Source organism: Loxodonta africana, chromosome 3 (genome assembly GCF_030014295.1).
Source record: "Loxodonta africana isolate mLoxAfr1 chromosome 3, mLoxAfr1.hap2, whole genome shotgun sequence".
Classification (NCBI taxonomy): domain Eukaryota; kingdom Metazoa; phylum Chordata; class Mammalia; order Proboscidea; family Elephantidae; genus Loxodonta; species Loxodonta africana.
In genome coordinates, this window is record NC_087344.1 from 202,831,157 (window position 1) to 202,857,333 (window position 26,177).

A 26,177-nucleotide genomic window follows, 5' to 3' on the forward strand; every position below is an offset into this window, starting at 1 on the left:
ATCTATTCACTGTTTTTTTTACTCCCTTGTTTTGTTGGTATCCTTGAAACTGTGATGGTGAGCTCCAAGAGAGCAGGGATGATGCCTGCGTGATTTGCCTGGAACGCCTGATACATTACCAGGTATGCGGAAGTGCTCAAAACTGCTTGTTTAACAGAAAAAGAAAAAAAGTAACTTGTCAAATATGATTTGTCATAGTGGTGGTAAAGCTAATTAGCTATGATTTTTATATTATTGAATGTTTACTACGTGGTTGTAGGGTAGGTCTTTCCCACCTGGTCATCTAAGACTGAAAGGTTAGCCCTTTGTCTGAGGTCACACTGCAGATAGTAGTGGCCACTTGTGGATTCAAACACAGGTCATTGTGACTCAAGCCTCTACCTTCTCTTCATTGCAACTTGACATCCTTGTCATACCACTTTGATAGTTTTGGTAAATTATTTTATCGTTGTCAGTAAACTGGTAATAATAGGTTGGTCTTTGTAAGGTGGGGAATTGACTCAATGGTGGTAGGTTTGGTTTGGTTTCGTGAGATAGAAGCAGTTCTGATGGAGGCCTGCATAGTTTTTTCTTCTTTAATGATTCTTCCTTGAAAGTCCTTGCTTATTGAAAAGAAAGTCGTAAAGTCCTCCTGTAGCCCTAAGTAGCATCCTTACTAAATACCTGGCTAGAAACATTGAGATCCCCTGGTTTGCAGTCTCCATCATTCACTTCACTCATTCATGACCTCTTAATCACTGGCTTTCTGTCCTTCTGAGTAGTTTCAGATGGTAAGTCTCTGGGCTCTAGAGTGGCTTCCCTGGCCACATTACAGAACACTTATTGAAGAACTAGGTGGCTTCTCCTGCCACATGACTGAACACTCAGTGAAGAGCTGAGTTTCCTGTGCGAGGCAGCCAGGGCTGAGACAGTGCCACATCCATGATCTGAACACTGCCACAGGGCCGTAGCCTGTCCAGCTCATCACTGACCAGGGTCTTGGTGCATGAGGTAAAGGTGGATGGAGATGACTGGCAGTATGAGGCTCACTGGTGTACAGACCCCATCTGCTGAAAACCTCGAAGTGAGCGGTGTTTCAGATAGTCCCTTTAATTTTTGGTACTTGGGAAAACTTTAGAGAGTAATTATTAAAGTATACCAAGCACTCTTTTGCTTCTTTAAGGGGACCCAGTGAATGGACTGTCTGCAGTCAGTCCTGTATCAGCTTTTTCTTCTTTGACAGTATGATCGGGCATGTCTGCTGGCTCCTGGCGGTGAGACTGTGTCTGCTGAGTTTAGAGCCAGCCAGGTGGAGTCTAGTTTCAGCTCACAGGCCCTATGTCATTACTGAGTCAATTTGACAAGACACTTAACTCTTAATTTCCTCTTGTAAATAAGAATAAAAAAAGCGCCTGACCCACAAGCACTCACCAAATTTAGTACCTTTCCTTTTTCTGGTATAGCCTGAAAGAGCAGCTTGTTAGACTTTTGTGTAAAAATCAAAAGTAGTTGTTAGGTGCTGTCGAGTCGGCTCCAACTCGTGTGACCTTATACATAACAGAAGAAAACATTGCCTGATCCTGCGCCATTTTCATGATCATTGTATGTCTGAGTTTTTTCGTTGTGGCTGTTATGTCAGTCCATTTCATTGAGGGCTTCCCTTGTTTTCGCTGACCCTCTGCCAAACACGATGCCCTTTTTTTAGCAACTGGTCTTTCCTGCTGATGTGTCCAAAGTAAGCGAGCTTCTAAGGAGCATTTTGGTTGTGTTGCTGCTAAGACTGGTTTGTTCATTCTCCTGGCAGCCCACGGTATACTGAGTCTTCTTCACCAGCATCACAGTTCGAATGCATCAGTTCTTCTTTGGTCATCCTTTTTCATTGTCCAGCTTTTGCATGGATATGAGGTGATTGAAGAGATCATGGCTAGGGTCAAGTGGGAAACCCTGGTGGCATAGTGGTTTAAGTGGTCTGGCTGCTCACCAAAGGGGTCGGCAGTTCAAATCCACCAGGTGCTCCTTGGAAACTCTATGGGGCAGTTCTACTCTGTCCTTTAGGGTCGCTATGAGTCGGAATCAACTCGATGGCACTGGGTTTGGTTTTGGTTTAGGGCTAGGTGTACCTTAAGTAACCAATTGAGGATCTTCCTGTGTATAAAAAGCCAAACTTTATTTAAACCAGAGACTTTGACTAGAGTTTGGCTTAGAGATCATTTTTACGGTCTGATTTCAACTGCTCTTAACCAGACCCAGAATATAGGAAACATGTCATTATGTGTGAGCCTAGGGCCCAGGGGAAAAAAAAGGGCAGCTATTCTGATGTCCTTCTAAAGTCAGGGGACACTGACTCCTATGTTAGGTGCCTGGGGATGCTAGAGGTCTGCTTTGCAGATCGATTCCTGTAGGGATTTGCGTACTCAAGGACTCGTCCCTGGGGACACAGAGAAAATTAGTAGGGCAGACAAGCTTAGAGTAGAAATGTCTGGAGGGATTGGAGAGGTTGTATGCTGGAAGACAAGCCACTTGGGCCATTTTCTTGAATAGCATGAAGGAAAAAAAGCTTCAGTTTTAACTGGTGTTCTTTTTTACTTCAATTTTGGAATTGCAGCAGTATTTTCTCCTTTTTTAAACAGATATCAGTATTTCATCAGTAGTGTGGGTTAACTAGGCACTAGAAGTTATGCTGGGAACCTAATCTTCACTCACTTGTTGTTTGTGTGGAAAGTGTTCTAGGTTTGACTAACTAGACAATAGATAAGTGGTAACTTTGGTGAAGGGTAAGACAGGACATAATGCTGGGGAAGCCAGCACAGCTTGACCAAGGCAAAGTCATAGAAGCTTCATAGACACATCCAAACTCCCTGAGGGACCAAATTACTGTGTTGAGGGGTGTGAACCGTGGTCTCATGGGACATCTAGCTCAACTGGCATAACACAGTTTATAAAGAAAAAGTTTTATATCCTATTTGGGTGAGTAGCGTCTGGGGTCTTAAAACGCTTGTGAATGGCCATCTAAGATACTCCACTGGTTCCACCCTGCCTGGAGCAAGGGAGAATGAAGAAAACTAAAGACAAAAGATTAGTCCAGAGGACTAATGGACCACAACTACCAGGCTGAGTCCAGCACAACTAGATAGTGCCCAGCTACCACCACTGAGTGCTGACAGGGATCACAATAGATGGTTCCGAACAGAGCTGGAGAAATTGTAGAACAAGATTCAGACTCAGAAGAAAAGACCAGATTTACTGGTCTGACAGAGACTGGAGAAAATGCGAGAGTATGGCCCTTGGACACCGTTTTAACTCAGTACTGAAGTCTCTCATGAAGTTCACCCTTGAGCCAAAGATTAGACAGGCCCATAAAACAATAATACATGAAGCTCAACCTTGTATACAAGACTAAATGGGCACACCAGCTCAAGGGCAAGGACAGAAGGCAGGAGGGGACAGAAAGCTGAGCAAATGGAAATGGGGAACCCGAGGTTGAGAAGGGGAGAGTGTTGACATGTCGTGGGGTTGGCAACCAGTGCCATAAAACAATATGTGTATTGTTTTATAAGAAACTAAGTTGCTCTGTAAACCTTCATTTAAAGCACAATAAAAAAGTAAAAGTGTTCCTCGTTTGCACAGCCAGTGAACATTCTGGTGGCAATGTGTGCGTAAGTTGGAGACTGCCCATAGGGCGTTTCATAAAGGAGGAAATGCTCTTTAAAGCTGGGAGTTTCCGCTGGTTAAGGGAAGGTATCCTTGGAACCATATGTTAAAAGAGTGTTGGACTTGACCTTAGTTGAGCTTGAATAACCTGGAGTAAGGTGTTCTAGATATGGGATATGAGTAATGGCATTTTAGAGATCATTTTGTGGTCCCTGATTGCTGGTGTACGGGCTGGTTTGGTCTGTGGTGAAGGTTAAACAACAATAAAAAGCCCAAACCTGTTGGCTGTTGAGTGGATTCCGACTCATGGCGATCCTTATAGGATAGAGTAGAAGTGCCCTGTAGGATTTCCAAGGCTGTAAATCTTTATGGAAGAAGACTGCCACATCTTTCTCCCACGGAACAGCGGGTGGGTTTGAACCGTAGGTTAGAACCAAGCCCTTTAACCCCACTGTACCACCTTTGTTCCTTGTGATGAAGCTTAGGGTTCCTAAAATATAAATAGAAGGCATATATGGTGTATAAAACTACATTATGTATTTGTTAAATATGCCAATCACTTTACAAGTGTTATTAAAAATCATCTATTTTTTAAAAATAGTTCTTGCCTTCTTTTTCCAACAACCGGGTAAGTGACCCCACATATCAGGGTACTGGATCTGCTTGCTGCCCTGCGTATTTTTTGACTTTTGTAGTAGTCAGACTCAGAATGCCAAGTGAGGATAGGAAACTGTCTTAGTTATCTAGTGCTGCTATAGTGGAAATACCACAACTGGATGGCTTTAACAAAGAGAAATGTATTCTCTCACAGTTTGGGAGGCTAGAAGTCTGAATTCAGGATGCAGGCTCTAGGGGAAGACATCCCTCTGTCAGTTCTGGGGGAACGAAGTCACTTCAGCTTCTGGTTCTTGGAGATCTCCATGTGGCTTGGCATCTATCTTCCCCATCTCTGCTGCCTAATCTGCTGGTTATACATCTTAAAAGAGTTTGACTCAAGACACACCCTTCACTAGTCCTGCCTCATTAACATAACAAAGACAACCCACTCCCAAATGGATTATAACCACAGGCATAGAGGTTAGAATTTACAGCACATATTTGGGGAGGACATAATTCAATCCATAACAGAAACAATAAAATTTTTCCATCTCTGCCTGAGTGCGACTTATCCTAATGATAATGGATTTTGAAACATCACTAGAGGACACAGCTTTTCTTCTTAGCAGCCATGTCAAGGACTGGAAATAAGACTGATTTTTAAAATGGGCATTTTAGAAATAAATGGTGTTTTGTTAATTTTATGGGTTGGACCTCTTCCTGTCTGAGCCTTATTCTTGGGTATAAATAAAATAATTAGAATAGTATAAGGAAGAAAACAATAATTTGTACTTCCATCACCCAGATATAAACAGTGATAATGCCGTTATCACTTTCCGTAAATTATTTTATTAATATTTTTGTGTATAATGGAGACTCTATATATAGTTTTTTTTTTCATTTAAAGTAACCTGAAGATTTTCTCGTATTATGAAATAGTCTTTGCACACATGCCTTTAGGTGACTGCGTGTATAACATTACACCATATGTGCGATGTACTGATTTATTGAACTAACTGCTGCCTGCCCCATTGTTGACTATGTAGGTTGTTTTCAAGTTTTTTTTTTTTTTTTGCAGTGATGAAGGTTTTCATTAAAAAAGTATTGTATTCCTCTTTAAATATTTCCTCAGGATAAATTTTTAGAAGTGGAGTTGAAAGGATGAGCATTTTCCATACTCTTTATTTTCTGTGCTGCTGGAAATGGAGTGGTAACCAGTGTGGGGAGAGAGAGGAAGAAAAGGTGGAGTGGGGAGCAAAGCTCAGCCAGGAAGTGATCTTCTGAATGTTCCTGGAAGAAGAGTATGTGCTTTTAGCATATACCAGGAAGTAAAGAGCTCTTCAGAGCCTGCCTCAAAGCTGGTAACTAGTAATGCAGGTGTAAAAATGGCATGGTGGGGCATCTCACCTCCTCTAACTTCACAAGGGGGAAGGACAATCAAGATCAACAGCTCGAAGCTGATTCCTACGAAGCAGAGGTCAGACATGTCTCCATCTTCCAAACTTTTTATCGATGTTGACATCAGCCCGCCCTCCTACAGCACTCTACTTCTCTGCTGAGTTCCGTAATTCATTCCATTGGCCACACAGAACTCACAAAGCATACTTAGAGTTTTGGGGTTTATTAGAGAGGTAACAGGTTACAATTCAGGATACAGTTCTTTGATCAGTACAGCCTCTTCTCAGCCATGCCCATGGGCATGCCTCACTGACCCTTGATCCATCCTCTGCCCTGCTTGGGCAAGTGCTACAAGCTTTTGAGCTCCACTGATAAGTGCCCAGAGGCACCCCACTCCACCAGTAAGCCTTGGCCCAGAGGCGCTTAGCTATATAGCTCAGTGGGTCGGCAAGCCTAGCTCCACTGACAAGTGTCCAGAGGCAACCCACTCTGCCAGCAAGCCTCCTGCCTGTGGACACTCAGGTCTCTCGCTCTGTGGGCCGGGAAGCCTACCATACCATGTCCTGGTTATCTCCTGGTTCTGCTGCTGGTTCTCTGCTTCGCTTGCCACTGCTTCTGGCCGTCTTGTGCTGTCACTGGTGTTACAGCTCTCTTTTGTCTCCTGGGTCTAGGAGGTTCTCGGCACAGGGGCCCCACCCTGGGTCCAAAGGACACACTCTGCTTCTGTCTCTTCTTTCTTGGTGGTACTGAAGTCTCCCCTTTCTGCCTCCGATATGGCTCACTTTAAGCCTAGCACAATGGGAAAACTGACCAAGCCCCTCATTAGGGTTCCATACACCTTATTTGCATGGCACCACCCCCAGAAGGGAAACCCTGGTGGCGTAGTGGTTAAGTGCTACAGCCGCTAAACAAAAGGTCTGCAATTTGGATTTACCAGGTGCTCCTTGGAAACGCTACGGGGCAGTTCTACTCTGTTCTGTAGGGTCGCTGTGAGTCAGAATTGACTCGCCGGCAGTGGGTAATGGTTTTTACCCCCACAAGGTGTCATACTCCTTATTTGCATTATTAGCAAGCTGTTCCAGCACCTTGGTGGGGCACAAGTGCCTTATTTGCATAGTTCCACCTAATCCTTTGGTGGGAATTCCAAGACCATGACGAGAACAGCCATATAAAAGCGATCCATTGCACCACACAGGTTATTGATTTTTTAATTATTTATTAATGAGTGAATATAACCATCGAGAAGAGGGTTATATGACAAGTTTCACTCATCCTCCCCTTCCACCCCCCACCATAGTTTCAAATGCTACTTTTGAGCAGTCTAAACCTGGAAGACATTTTGGTTTTGAGATCTCTACCTGAGAAATGTCACTTAGGTTCAACATACTACCTTTATTGGGGGTGTGACACTGGGCTAGGTGGTGAGGTTAGTAAGATAGGATTCCTGCCTAGAGATTAGATAATTTAGTGTTGGAGAGGGCAGTAGTTCTACAAGCAGGTAATTCTTAATGTAATACGAAGGAAGATGCTTAGCTGCTATTCACAGGCGTTACTGGGCCACAGTCTCTGGCAAGAGGGGTTCGGTTCGAATGATATGGGGGGAAGGTACAAGCCTCTTGCTTCCCTGTGGAAAGACTGCACATCACTGGAAGCTTCCTGAAGGGGACTTTTCCTGTGTAGTTTTCTAGGATCTGCAGGAGCCATTTCAGGTGAGATGGAGGAGGGAGATTATCAAGGTCAGATTAGAAACACATGGTATTTGCTGTGCTGCTCAATTTTCTCTCTTTAGCTATATAGTTGGATAAACCAAAAAAAACCTGTTGCCATTGAATCGATTCCAACTCACAGCGACCCCATAGCACAGAGTAGAATTGCCCCATGGGGTTTCTAAGGAACTGCTGGCGGATTTGAACTGCTGACCTTTTGGTTAGCAGCCTTAGCTTTTAACCACTACACACCAGGGCTCCAGATATGGCTGGATAGCTATATATTTTATAGAAGGCTTATTTGAGCTAAAATCTCCATTACTTTTGAGTTTATGTATTTTGGGGGGGGGGTTGTCCTTTTTTTTTTAGCTCTTTGTCGTGGTAGGGAGACAGGATTTCATCTTCTTAACGTTCCACGTGGGTGTTTTAAAGAAAAATAGCTTTAAAAATGTCCTTCATCTATGATGCACTCCAAATTTGCTGCACATTTCTGCTCTTAAAGCCTGGCTCCTTAGAATGTGTACAGCTGTGGGCCACAGCGTGCTCGCTTTCCTGACGTGTTCCAGAAGGACACAGCTGCAGGTTTTTCTGTAGTTCTTTGTGTATGCACAGGAAGTTCCTCACAGCCAGCTCTTTTAGATCTCACTTCCTTTCCGTTCTTTGCCCTCTGTGCTCCCTGAGTGCCTGACCCATCAATTCTAGGTTCAAAGAGCTATTGGATTGGTGCCCTCTTGTGGTCCTTTGATCTAGTTGGCATCTTGGATATTTAAGACAAAGAAAGGGTGAAAGGGCCACTGCGCAGTAAAGAAGGCATGAAATTGAGAAGAGCACGTAGAGGATTTTATTAAAAACCTGTGAGTGAAAAGTCCTTTCTAAATATAACATGTGAAAAACATTAGAGGATTAATAAACTTAACTACATAAAAATAAAAATTTACTTTAGGAAACATCATTTTAAAGTAAAAGGATGGTTAACTGGAAAGACTGTAATACCTGTGTGAAAGTACCAGTAAAAAAACCCAAAAAACCAAACCCGCTGCTGTCAAGTCGATTGCGACTCATAGTGACCCTATAGGACAGAGTAGAACTGCCCCACAGAGTTTCCAAGGAGCGCCTGGCGGATTTGAACTGCCGACCTTTTCATTACCAGCCATAGCACTTAACCACTATGCCACCAAGTTTTCCGATAGGACCAGTGCTCTTTGATAAATAAAGAGCTTTTATAAACCAATAAGAAAAGACCAATAACTTAATGAAGAAATGGGCAAAGGACATCAACAGACAGGTTTTAGGACTTTTGGGCGTATAAAAGGTATCCACCCTGACTCAAAAGAGAAAGGCAAAATAAACAGATCAAAAAGTTAGATATTGTTAAGGAGATAGGCGTGTTGACCACATTTATCTCTGGGTGATAGGATTTAGTCATTTGTCTCTTTGTTTAATTTTTTTTCATGCATCATTTTTTTATAATGAGAAAAGGCCACCCTTTTCCATCAAAGTCTTTGCACCTTCTTTTTCCTCTACTCCTACAACTCCCAATGCTGAAACTCTTCCTTCCATAGGACCCTCTTGGACCAGAATCACAAAAACCGCCATATTCCTGACCTCTTTGAATATTCCTTTATCTTTTTTTCCTACCAAGAACTTGTTCTCTTCATTTCCATTTTCCCAGCAGCCAGCCCTCAGGGGGAAACTTTCTTCCTTATCCTTTTTACCTTTGGACCTGGGGGTGGGGTTGAAGGAGCTTGCTCTCCTTATCGTTACTTTCAGATCCTTCTCCTTCCCTCCCAGCTTTGAATCTCAGATCTTCAGAATGTAAGACCCACTACCCCTCCTTATAACAGCTCTGTTAGCTCCTGAGCATTCTGCTTTACTTCTCCAGATTTTACCTCCTGTTTTTAATTTTGGGGATTTTCATTGTAAACATTTGTGATCTGTTTGAGCCACTAACGCAACCCTAAAGCTTATTATTACCAATAACTACAGTCCTTCCATAGCCTCAATTTCATGCATTCTGTTCCCTGAGCACAATCCTTCTTTCTAGCTTTCCAGTTTACTTCTAATATCTCTATTTAATTAAAAAAAAAAAAAAGATGGGGAAAGTGGCAGCGTGAATTCTGTCATTACATTTCTGTAATGACAGTGGTTCTCAAAGTCTCCTTGCTTGAGTCACCTAGGGCCGTTGCTCCTCTGCAGTTTTCTGGGCCCTGCCTGCTTCTTGACTAAATGCTTCATGATTTGATTATATAGAAAAATGTCATCCGCAAAAGAATTGCTTTCTTCTTCACTATACATTGTTTAATGGAGGATTTTACCAGCCAGCTGAATGGCATTGGAGTTGTTTGGCAGAAATGGGTTTAGAGGAGAGGGTACTGGCCCTTGCTGGTGGCTGTGGTATGAACACTGAATATATAACGAACACTGAATATGTAAGGAGGTGGATGCTTCTGGCAGTCCATGATATATTCAATATTCTTCACCAGTACAGTAATTCAGAGGCATCAGTTTTTCTTCAGTCTTATTCATTTTCCAGCTTTCGTGTAAGGCACCTTAGAGAAGAGAATTAATTTTTATTGGACATCTATTATGTGCTAGGCACTATCTTATGCAGACTACCCCATTAACACTTATTATGCCTTTGTGGAATGAGTAGCACCCACAGGTAACGATAAGGATACCTAGGTTCTAAGAAGCTGAGTTGCCTCAGTTATAACTGGCATGGTAGAGGCAGGGATCAGACCAGCTCCTGTGTTCCTAGCCTGGCTCTGAAGCACCCATATTTTGCCTTTTGGGACTTTTTGGTAGATGGGTTGTTTTTGTCCGTTTTGCTTGCCTTTTTTTTCCCCCTTATCCATCTTGCTCAGAAGTTTATTGAGTATTTCTGTGAAAACTCAAAAGTGCTATGAAATGACAGTTTTGCCCATCTGCAGCCTGATGATCACGACTCATTTAGAAGACCTCAAGTCACACCGCTGAATCTGGAAGCAACTTTTCAGGTACCACAGAAAGTTTCCTAAGTCCAGTGGTCAGTTTTACTTTTGTGTGTGTGTGACTATTTAAGAACAGTTATTTTAAGACAGCTGTATCAAGATATATATATATCATAAAATTGACCCATTTATGGTATACGATTCAATGATTTTTAGTGTATCACAAATATGTGCAACCATCACCACGGTCAATTTTCAAACATTTTCATCACCTCAAGAAGAAACCCTGTATTCTTTATCTATCACCCACGTATCTTGTCTCCCCCAGCCCTAAGCAGTCTACTTTCTGTCTCTATACATTCCCTGTTGTGGACTTCCATGTGAATGGGATCATTTCATGTGTGATCTTTTGTAACTGGCTTCATTTCACTCAGCAAAATGTTCCCAAGGTTCATTCATGTTGTAGCATGTATCAGTACTCCATTCCTTTTTATGGGTGAATAATATTTCATTGCAGGGCTATGCCACATTTTGTCTATCCATTTATCTGTTGATGGACATTTTGGGTTCTTTCTACTTTTCGACTATTGTGAATACTGCTGCAGTAAACATTCATGTACAGGTTTCTCTGTGGATATATATTTTCATTTCTCTTGGGTATATACCTAGGAGTGGAATTGTTGGGTCACATAACTCTAGATGGAGTCCCTGGCTAGTGCAGATGGTTAAGTGCCTAACTATTATCTGAAAGGTTGGTGGTTTGAACTCACCCAGAGGCACCTTAGAAGACTTGCCCTGGTGATCTTTCAAAAGGTCACAGCCTTGAAAACCCTGTGGAGCGGCTCCGCTGTGCACATATGGGGTGGGGGTGGGGGTGATCCATGAGTCGGAATTGACTTTAGGGCAACTAACAACAGCAACAAAGGATGTTTAATCATTTGAGGAAATGCCAGAGTGTTTTCCACAAGTGTCTGGATCAGTGTACCAGGGTTGTGATTTCTTTACATCCTCGGAACACTTGTGATGTAACTTTTTGATTTTAGCCATCCTTGGGGGGGTGAAGTGGTATGTTATTGTGGTTTAGATCTGCATTTTCTCTGAGAACTAGTGATGTCAAACATCTTATGTGCGCATTGCACATTTGTGCATCTCCTTTGGAGAAATGTCTGTTCAGATCCTTTGCCCGTTTTTTAATTGGGTTGCCTCCTTCTTATTGATAAATTACTAGTAATTTATCAATTATTATTGGATTGTAAGAGTTCTTCATAATTCTCGATGCATGTCTGTTATCAGATACTTGATTGACAGATAGTTTCTCCTTTTCTCTGGGTTGTCTTTCGCTTTCTCGATGGTGTCCTCTGAAGCACAAAAGTTTTTAATTTTGATGAAGTCCAATTTATTTATTTCTTTTGTTGCCCCTGCTTTTGTTATCATATCTAAGAATTTTTTGCTGAATCCAAGGTAGTGAAGATTTACCCCTATGTTTTCTTCTGCAATTTTACTGTTTAGTTGAAGTCTAAAAGTTAGTTGAGTCTGTTTAACATGTACAGTAGTTATTAACTGGAATATTTGATGAAGTGGACACTCCTATATGCTGGATAGCAGCAGTTTAGTATTAGAGCAAACAAAACACAACAGGAAAAACTCTCCAGGAAGTAGTTGTAAAATGAAATGATGTATCTTCACGGCATATATCCTTGGAGAGAAGGAAAAAAATCTGTGTTCAGAAATATGCGTAAACACAAGTTAAAAGAAAATGCTCGTATCCGCTGTGACTTAAAAAAAGGGAAATTGAACTGCGCATCAAGAAATGACAAGAGTATTAATTCCTAGGGCTGCTGAAACAAATTACCACAAACCCTGTGTCTTAACACAGCAGAAGTTTATTCTCTCACGGTTCAGTAGTCCTGAAGCCTGAAATCACAGTGTTGCCGGTATTGGTTCCTTCTGGAAGCTCTGAGGAAGAATCTCTTCAGTTCATTGCACCTAACTGCGGGTGGCTTAGGCAGCCTTTGGTGTTCCTTGGCTTGTAGACACATCTTTACATGGCTTTCCGCTGTGTCTCTCTGTGCCTCCTAATGAGGACATTGTTGTTGGATTTAGCGTCCACCCTAATCCAGGAAGATCTTGCCTCAAGATCCTCACCTTAATTACCTGTGCAGAGACCCTTATTCCAAATAAGGTCGCACCTGAGGTTCTGGGGGTTAGGACCTAGACATATCTCTTTTGGGGCCACAATTTAACCCACCACGGTTATTGTGTGGCCCCCAAAATCCATGTCTGTTCCATATACAAAATAGTCACCCTATCCCAATTAATTATTAAGTAACAATGGTTTATGAGGAAAAAAGAATTATGAAAGGTGTGAGAGGTTGAATGTCTGGAATTTAAAAAAGACCGTCTCTAGATAGTAAAAGACAGTTGTTATTTCTGGATGTGGGAAATATAACATCAAATTTGGGTGAAGTGTGCACAACTTGACCTGGGTGGATGATGTCACTAGCAAGTACGCAAGAAAAAAGGATATTTTTGGTAAATGCTGTGATATATACTCATATATATGTATATGTATATAGGGTTGCTATGAGTTGGAATTGACTCGACAGCACTGGGTCTGGTTTTGGTTTTTGCTGTGATATATTCAACTATGTAACAGCAACTAAAAAAATAGGAGTGTGGTAACGTGTGTGTATGTATGCATGCAAGTGTATAGATGTGCATACGTGTGTATGTGCAGTTGTATATATATTTAAGTGTATGCATCCATATATACTTGTATATAGAATAAAGCACATGGGGGCACAAACACTTCTTAGACTTAACCAAACACCTTGCAGGATTGGTTTATGGGGTCTGAAGGCTTAGGACTAAAGTTTTGTGGGACAGCCCAGTCAATTGGCATAATAGTAGTGTATAAAGTTTATGTTCTACATCCTAGCTTTGTGAGTAGCATCTGGGGTCTTAAAAGCTTGTGATACAATTAAGATACAATTATTGGTTTCTACACATCTGGAGTAAAAGAGAAAGAAGGAAACCAAAGACTCAGGGTAGAAACTAGTCCACAGGACTTAGTCTACATGAACCATGACCTCATCTCTCCTGAGACCAGAAGAACTAGATGGTGCCTGGCTATCACTGCTAACCATTATGATCATGAACACAATAAATAGGTGGGTCCTGGTAGAATGGAAGCAAAATGTGGAAGAGAACTTAGATTTTTAGAAAGTCTAGAATTGCTGGACTGGTCAAGACTGGAGGACTCTCTGAGACTATTGCCCTGGGATACTTTTTAAACTTTGAACCAAAACTATTCCATGAGGTCATCTTTTAGCTAAATAACAAATTGGCTCCTAAAGTAAACAATATCTTTTTTAAATATTATACTTTAAAAGATTGTCTATATGAGCCCCGATGGTCAACATTTTCTTGAAAGCAAAGAGGAGAAGGCAAGGGGGGCAGGGAAATTAGATTACTGGAAATAGAACAACCAGGATGGAAATAATGAGAAAGTTGACACACTGTGAAAAAGATAACCAATGTCACTGAACAACTCGTGTAGAAATTGTTAAATGGAAACCCAATTTGCTATGTAAACTTTCACTGAAAACAATAAGATAATTTGAATTAAAAAAACAAAAGACCAAACAGCAGAAGGTGGATGGTCATTGATTTTTTTATTTTAGTTGAACTTTTTATTTTGCAATAATTGTTGATTCACATGCAGTTGTAAGAAATAATAGAGAGGTTCTATATACCCTTTACTCACTTCCTCCCTATGAAAATGTCTTACAAAACTAGTACAGTATCACTGCAGGATACTGACGTTGATATAGTGACGACACAGAACATTTGCATCACCAGGATCCCTCATGTTGCCCTTTAGTAATAGCCATCCCTACCTCCTCTCACCACCACCGTCTCCTCTGGTCCCTGTTCCCTGTTCACCTGTTTTTCATTTCTGTAATTTTGTTGTGTGTGTGTGTATGTGTGTATATGTATATATATCAGAATCATATACTGTGTGACCTCTTGGAAGTGGCTTTTTTCACTTAGCATATTTTCTGGAGATTCATCCAGGTTATTGTGTGTGGCAGTAGTTCCTTTTTATTGCTGAGTAGCTTCCCATGGGGCCCTGGTGGTGCAGTGGTTAAGTGCTATGGCTGCTAACCAAAAGGTCAGCAGTTTGAATCCACCAGCCGCTCCTTAGAAAACCTTTTTGTCCTATAGGGTCGCTATGAGTTGGAATTGACTCGACAGCAATGGTTTTGTTTTTTTCTTTTTGGTTTTTTGGTACCAGTTTTTGTATGAACTTCAGTTTTCATTTCTCTAGGATGAATGCCCAAGAGTACTTTTTGGTTTTTTGGTACCAGTTTTTGTATGAACTTCAGTTTTCATTTCTCTAGGATGAATGCCCAAGAGTACAATTGCAAAACTCTGGTGGTGTAGTGGTTAAGTGCTACAGCCAGCTGCTAACCAAAGGGTGGGCAGTTCAAATCCACCAGGAGCTCCTTGGAAACTATGGGGCAAGTCTGCGCTGTCCTATAGGGTTGCTATGAGTCAGAATCGACTCAATGGCAGTGGGTTTGGTGTTTTTGGCTTATGATAGCACATGTGTAGTTTTGTAAGGAACTCCCAAACTGCTTTCTGGAGCGGCTGTACTGTTTACGTTCCCACCAGCAGTGCATGAGTGATCTAGTTTCTCCACATCCTCACCGGTGTTTGGTGTTTTCACTTCAGCCATTCTGACAGGTATATAGTAATATCTCATTGTGGTTTTTTTTTTTATTAACTTTTATTAAGCTTCAAGTGAACGTTTACAAATCCAATCAGTCTGTCACATATAAGTTTACGTACATCTTACTCCGTACTCCCACTTGCTCTCCCCTTTTTGAGTCCGCCCTTTCAGTCTCTCCTTTTTTCCTCACTGTGGTTTTAATTCACATTTTCTTAATGGCAACTGAAAAACTGAACATCTTTTCATGTGTTTATTTACCATCATCTGATGAAATGTTATGTCTTTTGCCCATTTTCTATTTGGGTGGTTTGTTTATTTTACTGTTTGTTGGCTGTATATATTCTAGCTATCAGTCCTTTGTCAGATATGTGTCTTGCAAATATTTTCCCCCAGCCTGTAGCTCGCCTTTTCATCCTCTTAAGACGGCGTTTCACAGATCAGGTTTTAATTTTGATGGAAGTCCAGTTTATTAACTGTAGTTGGGCATTAGACATTGGTACCAGAAGAGACTAAAAGAGGACTTAAAAAAAGAAGAGAAAGTCTTTTGATAACCAGATATTTTGTCTTTTGGTTTTCTGCAGCTTGGATAAGGACTCCTGGAAAAGAAGAGTTAACTAATGTAAACTTTGTACGACAGAGCAAGGCTGTGCGATCAAGTCCACATTAATATTTACCCGATATGTGGCCTTCAGTTTGGGAAGGTTCAGCAGAGGATCCAGCTGGCACAGTGTGCTCTCCTTTATCCACTCACTTTTAAAAACAGACAGGAAACATCGACTTTATTTTTGTGCCTCTTACCCAAGACATCAAGCTCTAGGCTGTTATTTCTGTGATGGGCACGATATTCCTGTTCAGTAAGTCAGACTGTAGCTGGTGGGTGGGTTTTGGTGTGCCTCCTAGGACAAGGGGCTCAGTTTGCTGGATCCTTCCACTTACCTCACAGCCCTCCAGCAAAACGGGAAGGAAATAGACCCAACCCCACCCTCGCCCACAAGACAGAAATGAATTGACCCTCCAGCAGGCCCCTGTTCCTTTTTTTTGGAGAGGGGTTCGTAAGCAGCAAATTCACCAAAGCTAGCAGTAAGCCTAGATTGATTCACTTTTCTTCCTTTTTTCGGTGTATGTGTGTGTGGGGTGCCTTTGTGCTTGTCTTGCGGAGAATACAAAGAGAAGTATCCACAGATTCCATATCCAGGCCCAATCAACAAGAGGAGGCTGAAATTAATTGTTGTTTTCTACTGAAGAATTTTAATTCAGTTGTGAGGCCTACGTACGTGTTCACCTGAATACCAGGCACAGTCCTGTCTTGATGTTTGCTTTCATGTGGTGGCAGCTTTTAACCAGGCTGCAGGTGAACTTATAACTTGGCTGCGCTTGAGGGGTGTGGGCATCCCTATCCCCGTACGACGATTTTTGTTTTGGCCCGATTTACCTTGAGTTTTTCCCCCTCATGTTTACCCGCACCTTGTACATGGTTGTAGGTTGTAGTCATAATATACATACCAACTTGTATTCTCTCACATATTTATTCATGTTACTGATAAAACTGAGTTTGTTATGGTCAGAGGGCAGGAATGTTGTTAGGATTCTTACTTTGTACTGTTTTTGAAAAAAGAGTTCTGCTAGTTGATAACAACAGCCAGTGTGAGTGTCCCTGTTTAGATGTGGTGAGAGTCTGTTCATTTCTGTCCCACACACCTGTCCTGGGTTCCCCCGTTTCCCAGAGTACCTGCCTCAGCCACCTTAAGCACGTACTTAGACGCCATTTTCTACCAAGAGCATATTGCAGTGGATTACGAGCGAATTGTTGTCTTGCTCTTTTCCTAGTAAAATACTTCTCAGAAAAATTAACTTCCAAGCCTCTGCTCTCAGGGCCCGCAGAAGGAGTGAATTACAGAGCCTTGCTGAGTCGTTCTGCTCCTGGCAGCACCTGTATGTTCGGTTTAAACATTGCTGACATCACACCTCTGTTTATTTTTAGGGTTGTGCGGCTCTCGGAGAGATAGAGGTTTCCATCTGATTATGTGGCAGGGAAAGGGTTAGCGGTTAAGAGCATGTGTTGCGGAAGCTGGCCTGCTTGCCTCTGAAGACTGGCCCAGCTGCTTACTAGCTGTATGATCTTGGGGCACGTCACTTAATCTGCCTCTTGGTGCCTCAGTTTCGTCCTGTGTGAAATAAGGTAATAGAGTTGGTTTGAGGATTAAATGAGGTAGCAGTGGGTGTTATATGTGAGGTGGCATATGGTATGCTTGTAAGTGTTACCTGTTGTTCACTGCCTCTGTGGTTATTCTGAACCAGTTTAATTCCATGACTTAGCGCTTTTTAGAAGTTTCTCGTAAGTGCTGGAGACTCTAGCCAAACACGCAATTTTATGAACCCAGATGTGGATTTCAAAAGTATCTTGGCAATTTACCTGTAAATTCTGGGAACGTGTTTCTGTTGATCAGCTGGAATATTTCTCAGATGTGATCAAATACTTGGATTTTTCTAGGCTGGACAACTTTTGCAGCACTCACATAAGGATCAGGAATTAAAAGTGGAAACTTCTGTTGTGGGGAATTTTCCATCGAGTACTGTCTATGGAAAACCTGGTGCCTTAGTTAGGTTAATAGCTACTGCTGCTAACCAAAAGGTCGGCAGTTCAAATCCAGCAGGCGCTCCTTGGAACTGTATGGGGTAGTTCTACTCTGTCCTATAGGGTCGGTATGAGTCAGAATCGACTCGGTGGCAGCGGGTTTGTTTGTTTTTACACTATCTATAGTCCTTTGGGTTTTTCCCTTCTAGGTATTGCTTCCTCCATGGGGAGCTTGACCTGCAGCTCAAGCAAGTGCCAAAAGATGGGGAGGGATGTTTAACTCTGGTCTGATGCCTTTGGGTCCACATGTAGAGGCCACCAGGTAGCAGAGAGCAGAGAGAGGCACTCAGTGGTCTGAGGTCACTGAGCCGGGCAAATGCTCCTCCCCACCCGTTCAAATTCGTATGGCAATCAGTTGGCAGATTAGTTGCTTGTGGCCTCTGTGATGAATAAGGTAGCCTTTGGCCCAAGAAATGAGGATATCCCCAGCCTTCATAGAGCATTTGCATCGAGAGTCTTACAGTGAGGTATGCTGGGTATGTGGGCGTTAACATCAGTATTAGTTGAAAGTGACAGAAAAGCTCAACTAGCAGGGTTTATAAAAGATAATTTACCCCACTCTCATTCCTGTCTCAGCTCCGTGAACTCAGGTTCCTTTTATTTAGCTACTCTACTACCTTTAGCATGATGTGGGTGCTGCAAGGTGGCTGCTTGAGCACCGGCCATCAAGTCTTCATTCCAGCCAAGAGGAAGGAGGAAGAGTCAAAAGAGGGGGCAGTTATCCTTTAAGGAGGTTCCAGGAAGCTAACACTTAACACCTGCTTATCTCATTGGCAGAACTTAGCATGGTCACAATTAGCTGCAGAGCAGGCTGGGAGAGAGAGTCATTTGCCTAGCTAAAACTCAGGGACTCTTACGCTGAGGAAGAAGGGGAGAGCTGAGATTGGGGTACACAACTAGCTGTCTCTGCCCAAGGCTCTTAGGTACTTTGGGATGAGATCCTTGGGAAAGTAACCTAAGTCAAGACAGAGCAGGGCCAATTATATCTTTGGAATTCTGGGTGCGAAGAAAAAAGACTTTTTAAGACATTTCCTGTGATAATCTGTTGCACAAACGTTTGCGTGAGCCCTTAGCTGCCAAGTCTGCCGGGCTCTGGGGATAAAAGCTGGGGTTATTGGGTTGACCTGTGGCTACTTTTTGGTACCCAACCAACCAGCTGCTGCAGAGTCTGTTCTGACTCATGGCAACTCCATGTGTATCAGCAGAACCGTGCTCCTCAGGGTGCTCAGTGGCAGATGCTAGGAAGTAGATCATCAGACCTTTCTTTTGAGGAGCCTTGGTGGACTTGATCCACCAGCCTTTTGGTTACCAACGAGTGCATTAATTATTTGCACCACACAGGGACTCCTTTTTGGCATCTAAGACCCTTATATTACATAGCAATTTAGTGCATTTCTCATTTAGATACCTGTGTGAGTGTGTGGTGGTGGTGATGGTCAATTGTAGCTGGAACCCACTCAGCAATGAATGGGCCTGGGGCCATCTATAACTCCAAGATGAGGTGGCCTTGCAGATATTCCCAGGGAAGGATTTAAGTGACAGCTCCTTATTGATGCCACCCACTCAGTCTGTTTGATTGAGAGTCAAGTCAGCAGGTTTGAGCTTCCTTCTCAGTTTCACCTAGGTTTGGTTTTCTCATGCATGTAAACTAGAGCTTCTGAGCCTTGTGGGAACAACCCCTGCCCCCAAAGGAATGATGTAATGTCTGGGGGCCGTGGTGGTTTCCCCTAGATAGGCACCATATAAATTAGTGGTGTGCTTATTATTTAATGTCAGGGACAAGGAAAACCTCTGTCAAGTGTAATTGATGTGACTTGTGCACAGTCCCAGAGGGAAGGAGCTAGATGGGGTTTCCTGCCTAAAGCGGCTAAGCGTTTGGCCTTCTAGCACTGTTAGCTGCTGGCGCCTTGAGAGTTCAGAGCAGGTGTTACATGAAGTCTGCAACCCATTCTGAAGAGTGGGGAGGAAGTGAGAATCAAGAGACTCCTCACCTGGAGCTAAGGAGTCCTGGTGGTGCAGAGATGAAGTGCTTGGCTGCTAACTGAAAGGTTAGTGGTTGGAGCTCGCCAGCTGCTGCTCGGGAGAACGGTGTGGAAGTCTGTTTCCATAAAGATTACAGCCTTGGAAACCCAGTGGGACAGTTTTACCCTGTCCGATACGGTTGCTGCATGGTTCAGAGCTCCAAACCTGTTTGTTCCAGTTCAAACGGCTGCTGAGAATTTCCATTTCTAACAAGTTCTCAGGGGAGACTAATGCTGCTGATTAGGGACCAATTCTGAGAACCACTAGGAGAGCCTTGGTTCTCAAAATTTATTCTACGTAAGAATTATCTGGGGATCTTGTTAAATCAGATTCTGATTCAGTATATCTGGGGATGGAAGTGCAAATCACCTGCAGGGGGTTGAACTGGAATGAGTCGGTTTGAAGCCCCAGTTTGGTTTTTTTGGGTCTCACTTGGAGCTGCTTAGCTTTATTTAAGCTCCAGGCTGTGTAGTTGCCAGGTTTTCGCCCATCGGAGGAGTCCTCTCTCTGATGTTGAAGCAGCTCACTCAGGGGGTGACAGTTTGATAGAATCCTGAAACACTGGGCAGCATGGCTTAGTCTTTACCCTTCTGTAAGCTTGCACATGGGAAACACCATCTCATTGCCCTAAGGATATGCCCAGCCCAAAGGAAACCTCCTGAGGGCCAAGTTATGCTGCCCTGAGCTGTCCAGCCCTGTGCTCTGCCCAAGTTCCGAGAGGTTTAGTGTTGGTAGTGGGGATATATGACCAAGAGGCTGGTTGGTTGGTTGGCTCACTCATTCAGCAGTATTGGAATTGGAAAAGAGGGTCTTAGGATTAAACCCAAAAGATATACACCACCTTCCCTGAGAAAATGATTTTAGAGAAGTAATACTTTCTATAGCAATGTATGACCTCGACAGCTGCCGCTTTGGAAACTGCCAGCTGGAGGGCATGTTGATTAGATGTTGAGTGCCCTGGGGACTTCCTGAATGGGAAGTGTCTCCGAGAAACCAGCTTTCATTGTTCAGCACATCTGGTGGACTGGACTTTATTGTGAAATAGAATGTTGGCATGTTCTCAGAATTCCAGCACTCAGAGGAATCCCAAAGCCGTTGTAAATTGCTCTCCTTCACCATGGATGTTTGTGAGATTTAATCCTATAGGTTTTTCTTAAAAGGATTCTCTGGGCCCCATACTTAATAATTCCTAACAGCTGGGCTCTTTTGAACATAATCCAGATTTAGAGTTCAGACACTTACAGTAGGTTGTATTGTGTATGGTTTTTGGTTGTTTACTCTTAGCTTTCTTTTTGATACACAAATCCCTTGCTTGCCTTTAGTTACATGAGATTCTATGAAATTTAATATAAATGTTGGCTTTCAGTGATGCAGTGAGACAAAACAGTTTTTCTAACCAGTCCCCTCCCTGCTTCCCTTCGGCTATCATTGTTCTCTGGAAGTGGAGTAAATTTATGGGTAACACTGGGGCTGATACCATAGCTTCTTCAGCTGGGTACAGCGAAAAGAACTGTGCGTTTGGAGTCGCTGGAGCTGGTTGGCAGTTTTAAGCCCTGGAGAAGAGCTTGGGTGGAGACTCAGCTCTGTGACTTTGACCGAGTCATCTAACTTGGTTGATTCTCTGAGTTTCAATTTCCGTATGAAAAAATAAAATAACATCTTCTGTAGAATTAAGTAAGATAATGTCTTCAAAATGCTACACAAGGGAAGAAATTTTAAGTCACCTTCATTGGTCTTCAGTATGATTTGCTTTAGTGACCTGGTATTAACTTTCTGTTCAGACAAGAACCCACTGTCCCAGCAAGCTATTTCCTTCCGCCTCCCCCACACTCTCAAAGATGTGCTAGAAGTGGCCGGATATATTCTGGGTACACTGCAGTAAATACGAGAAGAAGACGGAAGAAGAATTGTTGCCTTTGAATTGTGGTGTTGGAGAAGAATATTGAATATACCATGGACTACCAAAACAATGAACAAATCTGTCTTGGAAGAAGTGCTACCAGAATGCTCCTTAGAGGCAAGGATGGCAAGACTACATCTCCCATACTTTGGATGTGTTATCAGGAGGGATCAGCCCCTGGAGAAGAACATCGTGCTTGGTAAAGTAGATGGTCAGCAAAAAGGAGGAAGACCCTCAGCAAGATGGATTGACGCAGCAGCTGCAACAATGGCCTCAAGCATAACAATTGCGAGGATGGCACAAGACTGTGCAGTGTTTTGTTCTGTTGTACATGGGGTCGATATGAGTTGGAACCGACTCAATGGCACCTAACAACAACAACATGGACAACTAAATTTAGCTCCCGCTCCAGCAGGCAGTGTCAGTTTGCCTGTGGGGTGGGCGGTGCAACAGGTAAGGGGGTGGGCTTTGGGCTTGGACTGCTTGGGTTAGAATCCTGGCTCCAGTGCCCTGTGCCCTGGACAAGTCATTTAACCTCTCAGACTCAGTGTTCACCATCTGTAGAGTGAGAATAACACCCATCATAGAAGGCTGTACTAAATAAATGAGATTATTTAAAGTGTGGCGTTCTTCCTAGCACATACAAAGACACTGCTCATTAAATGTAGGCTGTTGTTATAATTATTATTTTAAATTTTACCTTACCATAGCAATTGGCACCGCTTCCTATTTTTAGCATTCAGTAGAATCAAGATTTTCTGCCTTCACAAACTCATTATTTCCTTTCTCAAGGGAACAAGATGACACCTTGCAAACCCCTTTCCTTCTTTAGAAGAGGGCAGGGTTGGGGAAAGAGAAACACCTAAATGAAAGTGAAGGAGATGAAGAGGGAGGGTAGTAAGTAAGGAAAAGACCATCCGCTCATGGCAGAATGAAGCTCCTTCCTTCCTCCCTCCCTCCCTCCCTCCCTTCTTTCCGTCCTCCCTCCCATCCTCTCTCCCATATAAAATTTCAAGCCTACACAAAAGTAGAGAGAACAGTATAATGAACTTCTGTGTACTCATCACCCAGGTCCAGTAGTTATCAAGATTTTTTCAGGGCTCATCTCTTTGAGGGACCAAGAGAAAGAAAATAACAGAGAAATCTAGGGTGATCTGGAGACAGGTGCTTCCTTGCTTATTCATACAGTGGTATTTATCTCCTGAGCGATAAAGAGATTATCCTGTCTTGAAACCTTTTTATATCGTTCGGTTGAGGAAAAGAGAAATCAGGATTGTACAGTGTTAAAAGCGAACCAAATCAGTTTGTGTCAAAGTTGATCCCGACTCATGGCAACTCTGTGTGTGTCAGAGTAGAACTCTACTCCGTAGGATTTTCTTTTTTATTTTGTTGCTGTTGTTAAGAATATACACAACAAAATGTACCAGTTCAACAATTTCTACATGTACAATTTAGGGACATTGATTTTATTCTTCAAGTTGTGCAACCATTTTCACACTCCTTTTCTGAGTGTTTCCCCCGTTGACATAATCTTAATGCCCTCTAAGGTTCCTGTCTAATCTTTAGAGTTGCCGTTGTCACTTTGATCCCATGTAGATAGTTTTTAAAAGAGCATACTGCTCAAGGCAGACCTTTTTTATTAGTTAAGCTAAACTATTTTTTGGTTTTAAGAAGACTTCAGGAGATATTTTTGGTTTAAGGTTTAAAGATCTCAGGGCAATAGTTTCAGGGGTTCATCCACCTTCCATGGCTCCAGGAAATCTGGATTCCATGAGAATTTGAAATTCAGTTCTGCATTTTTCCCCTTTTTATCAGGATTCTTCTATGGACTCTTTGATCAAAATGTTCAGTAATGGTAGCCAGGCACCATCCAGTTCTTCTGGTCTCATGACAAAGGAGGCAGTTGTTCATGGAGGCAGTTAACCACGCATTCCATATCCTCCTCCTATTCCAGACTCTCCTTCTTCCTTTGTTTCAGGTAAATAGAAACCAGTTGTGTCTTGAATGGCTGCTTATAAGCGTTTAAGATGCCAGGCACTACGCATTGAACTAGGAGGTAGAACAGAAACATTGAACATGTTATTAGGCCAGTTAACTGGGATATCCCATGAAACCATGACCTTAAACCTCCAAATCAAGGAACCAAATCCAATGAGATGTTTGGTTGTACATAAGCAACCTCAGCAGCTACTCTTTGTTGTTGTTGTAAATATATCTGTCACACGGCTTTTGCCAATTCATCGTTTCACAGGTGTACAACTTATTGACAGCAATTATAGTAATCGACTGTGCAACCCTACCCTTAACACATTTTCTCCATAGGATTTTCAGTGGCAGATTTTTCAGAAGTAGATTGCCAGGCCTTTCTCCCAAGGTGCCTCTGGGTGGACTCAAACCACAACCCTTCCAATTAGCAGTAGGGCATGTTAACTGTTTACACCACCCAGGGACTCTGTTCAGTTTTATGAACATCATTTAACTCTGCTTCCTCATCCATGAAGGATAACCTTTGTGACCTCCACTGGTGGCTGTAATGGAGCACTTGGAATAAGGCCTGACACCTAGTAAGTAATCACTAAAAAGTTAGCAGTTGTTGTTGTCGGTGGTGTGTTTGCTCAAAGGAAGGGTCACAAGCAGGACCCTAAAAACACGGAACCGAGACGTGCAGCTGTGACCAACAAAACAGCCTTACTTTCTCCTTCATGGAGAATTGTGATGAGCACTGTTGCTGTTATTGGTTGCCGTCAAGTGGATCCTGATTCATCGTGACCTCGTGTGACAGTGTAGAATTGCCCCATAGGCTGTAATCTTTACGGGACCAGATGACCAGATCTTTCTCTCGCAGAGCTGCTCGTGGGTTTGAACCACTAACCCTTCAGTTATCAGCCAGGTGCCTATCTGATGTGCTACGGTGGCTCTTTGTGATGAGCCTTAAGTTTGTAGAATTGCACCCACTATATATCCAGTAACCCGATGTTATTGGCCATAACACAGCCTCTGTCCTAGATTGTGTCTGGGTTAAGGGAAATTATTGGTTATCTGCTAAACTAGGCAACATATTTTTTTCCCCAAATTTCCACCTATTTTGGTGGTAGTGGGATTACTTTTACTTAAATTGATGACATTTATGTAAAAAATATTTGATAGGTTTTAACTGTAAATAAAAACCACCATGACTTTAGAAGAACCATGTAGTTTTATATACATCTGGCTTCATGAAAACGTGGACCTTTCTTTCTTTTTCATTCTTCGGACGTTTAGAAGGAATTCTATCTACTACTAGAGGTAACAGGTGTAGACTTTGCCCTCCTACAGCCTTAGGATGTGGTGGGGAAGGGGAACCTTAACCCATTGCTGTCATTAATTCTGACTCATAGCAACCCTAGAGGACAGAGTAGAACTGCCCCATAGTGTTTCCAGGGAGCAGCTGGTGGATTTGAACTACCAACCTTTTGGTTAGAAGCCAAGCTCTTAACCACTGTGCCAACAGGGCTCCTAGGACGTGAAAAGTAGATGGAAATTAGGAAAAGGAAACTATGGGTCTACAGGTTTTTAAAAATTACGTTTATAATAGCATGAACCGGAAAACCAAACCTACTGCCATCAAGTCGATTGTGACTCAAAGCGACCCCATACGACAGAGTAGAACTGCCCCACAGGGTTTCCAAGGAGTGCCTGGTGGATTCGAAGTGCTGACCTTTTGTTTAGCAGTCATGGCTCTTAACCACTATGCCACCAGGGTTTCCATAATAGCACAGAGCCTTTGATTTTGTTGTAGCGTTTTTATTTTTGACTCTAGTCTGATTTATGTGCAAGTTTTACCTTCTTGTGATTTTATTATTTTATCAGCAACTCCAAAAATCCTAAGTCATTTTAAATGCTTTTGTGTATTCACATGCAAAAATGTTATGAAAAGAAAACAAAGTAAACTGTCTTCAAATATTAACAACTGAGTCAAAATCTTACAGTTCTTTGAGGACCCTTATTTGGTCGTGTGTCACAACTTGTACAGCAGAGCATGTTGTGCAAAGCAGTCCAATTCGTGTTGACTAGTACAGCAGGAACAACCAGTTTTCCTTACGCTCAAATCAAGTACACAGCGTTAACAGTTTTTTGGTTTTCCCCTGTTAAATCCGGTTGTTAAAATAAGTTCAAGTGTAAGGTTCCTAAGGTTGAGTCCAAGAAACCTCTAAATACGTTAATTTTTTCATGTCTTATAACTAGGTCAACCAGTTCTATAAGCAGACTTCTAGCTTCTAGAGTGTTTGTAATTTACACCTTAAAATTCATCTTTGTATCAGCTGAGAGGAAGAAATGAGTTACTTGGTAAATACACCCCTTTTCTTCACTACCTCATTTCTTTTGAATTTACTTATTTTTATAATTCTCTTTACAAAGAGTCTGTGTTACTGGAGAGAAAAACAGGCAGATAAACATATTACAAACAGCATAACACAAAGCACCTAGGTTTGGGTTCCTTTGGAACTGCTTTCCCCAGTCAGTTGGGATGCCCTTTGTTTTAAGTGTTGACGTTTTTGTCCCATGTCTCTGAGAATCCAAAAATGGTGGCATACATTTGTGAAAAGGCTTACCGTAAGGGTGAAGAGGAAGCCTGCCCTTCCTA

General features: G+C 42.4%; 1 protein-coding gene across 3 annotated transcripts in view; it reads left to right on the top strand.

Moving 5' to 3' along the window:
• UCK2 (uridine-cytidine kinase 2) overlaps window positions 1-26,177 on the top strand; it is a 79,958-nt gene that overhangs the window by 26,317 nt on the left and 27,464 nt on the right. Inside the window, exon 1 of one of the 3 annotated variants that reach the window (XM_064282891.1) lies at window positions 25,853-25,879. The exons of the other annotated variants lie outside the window; for them this stretch is intronic. Coding sequence (XP_064138961.1) covers window positions 25,868-25,879 — 12 coding nt within the window. The 5' untranslated portion in view covers window positions 25,853-25,867. Of the gene's footprint in view, window positions 1-25,852; window positions 25,880-26,177 lie in introns of those variants that run through there. 3 annotated transcript variants of the gene reach the window in all.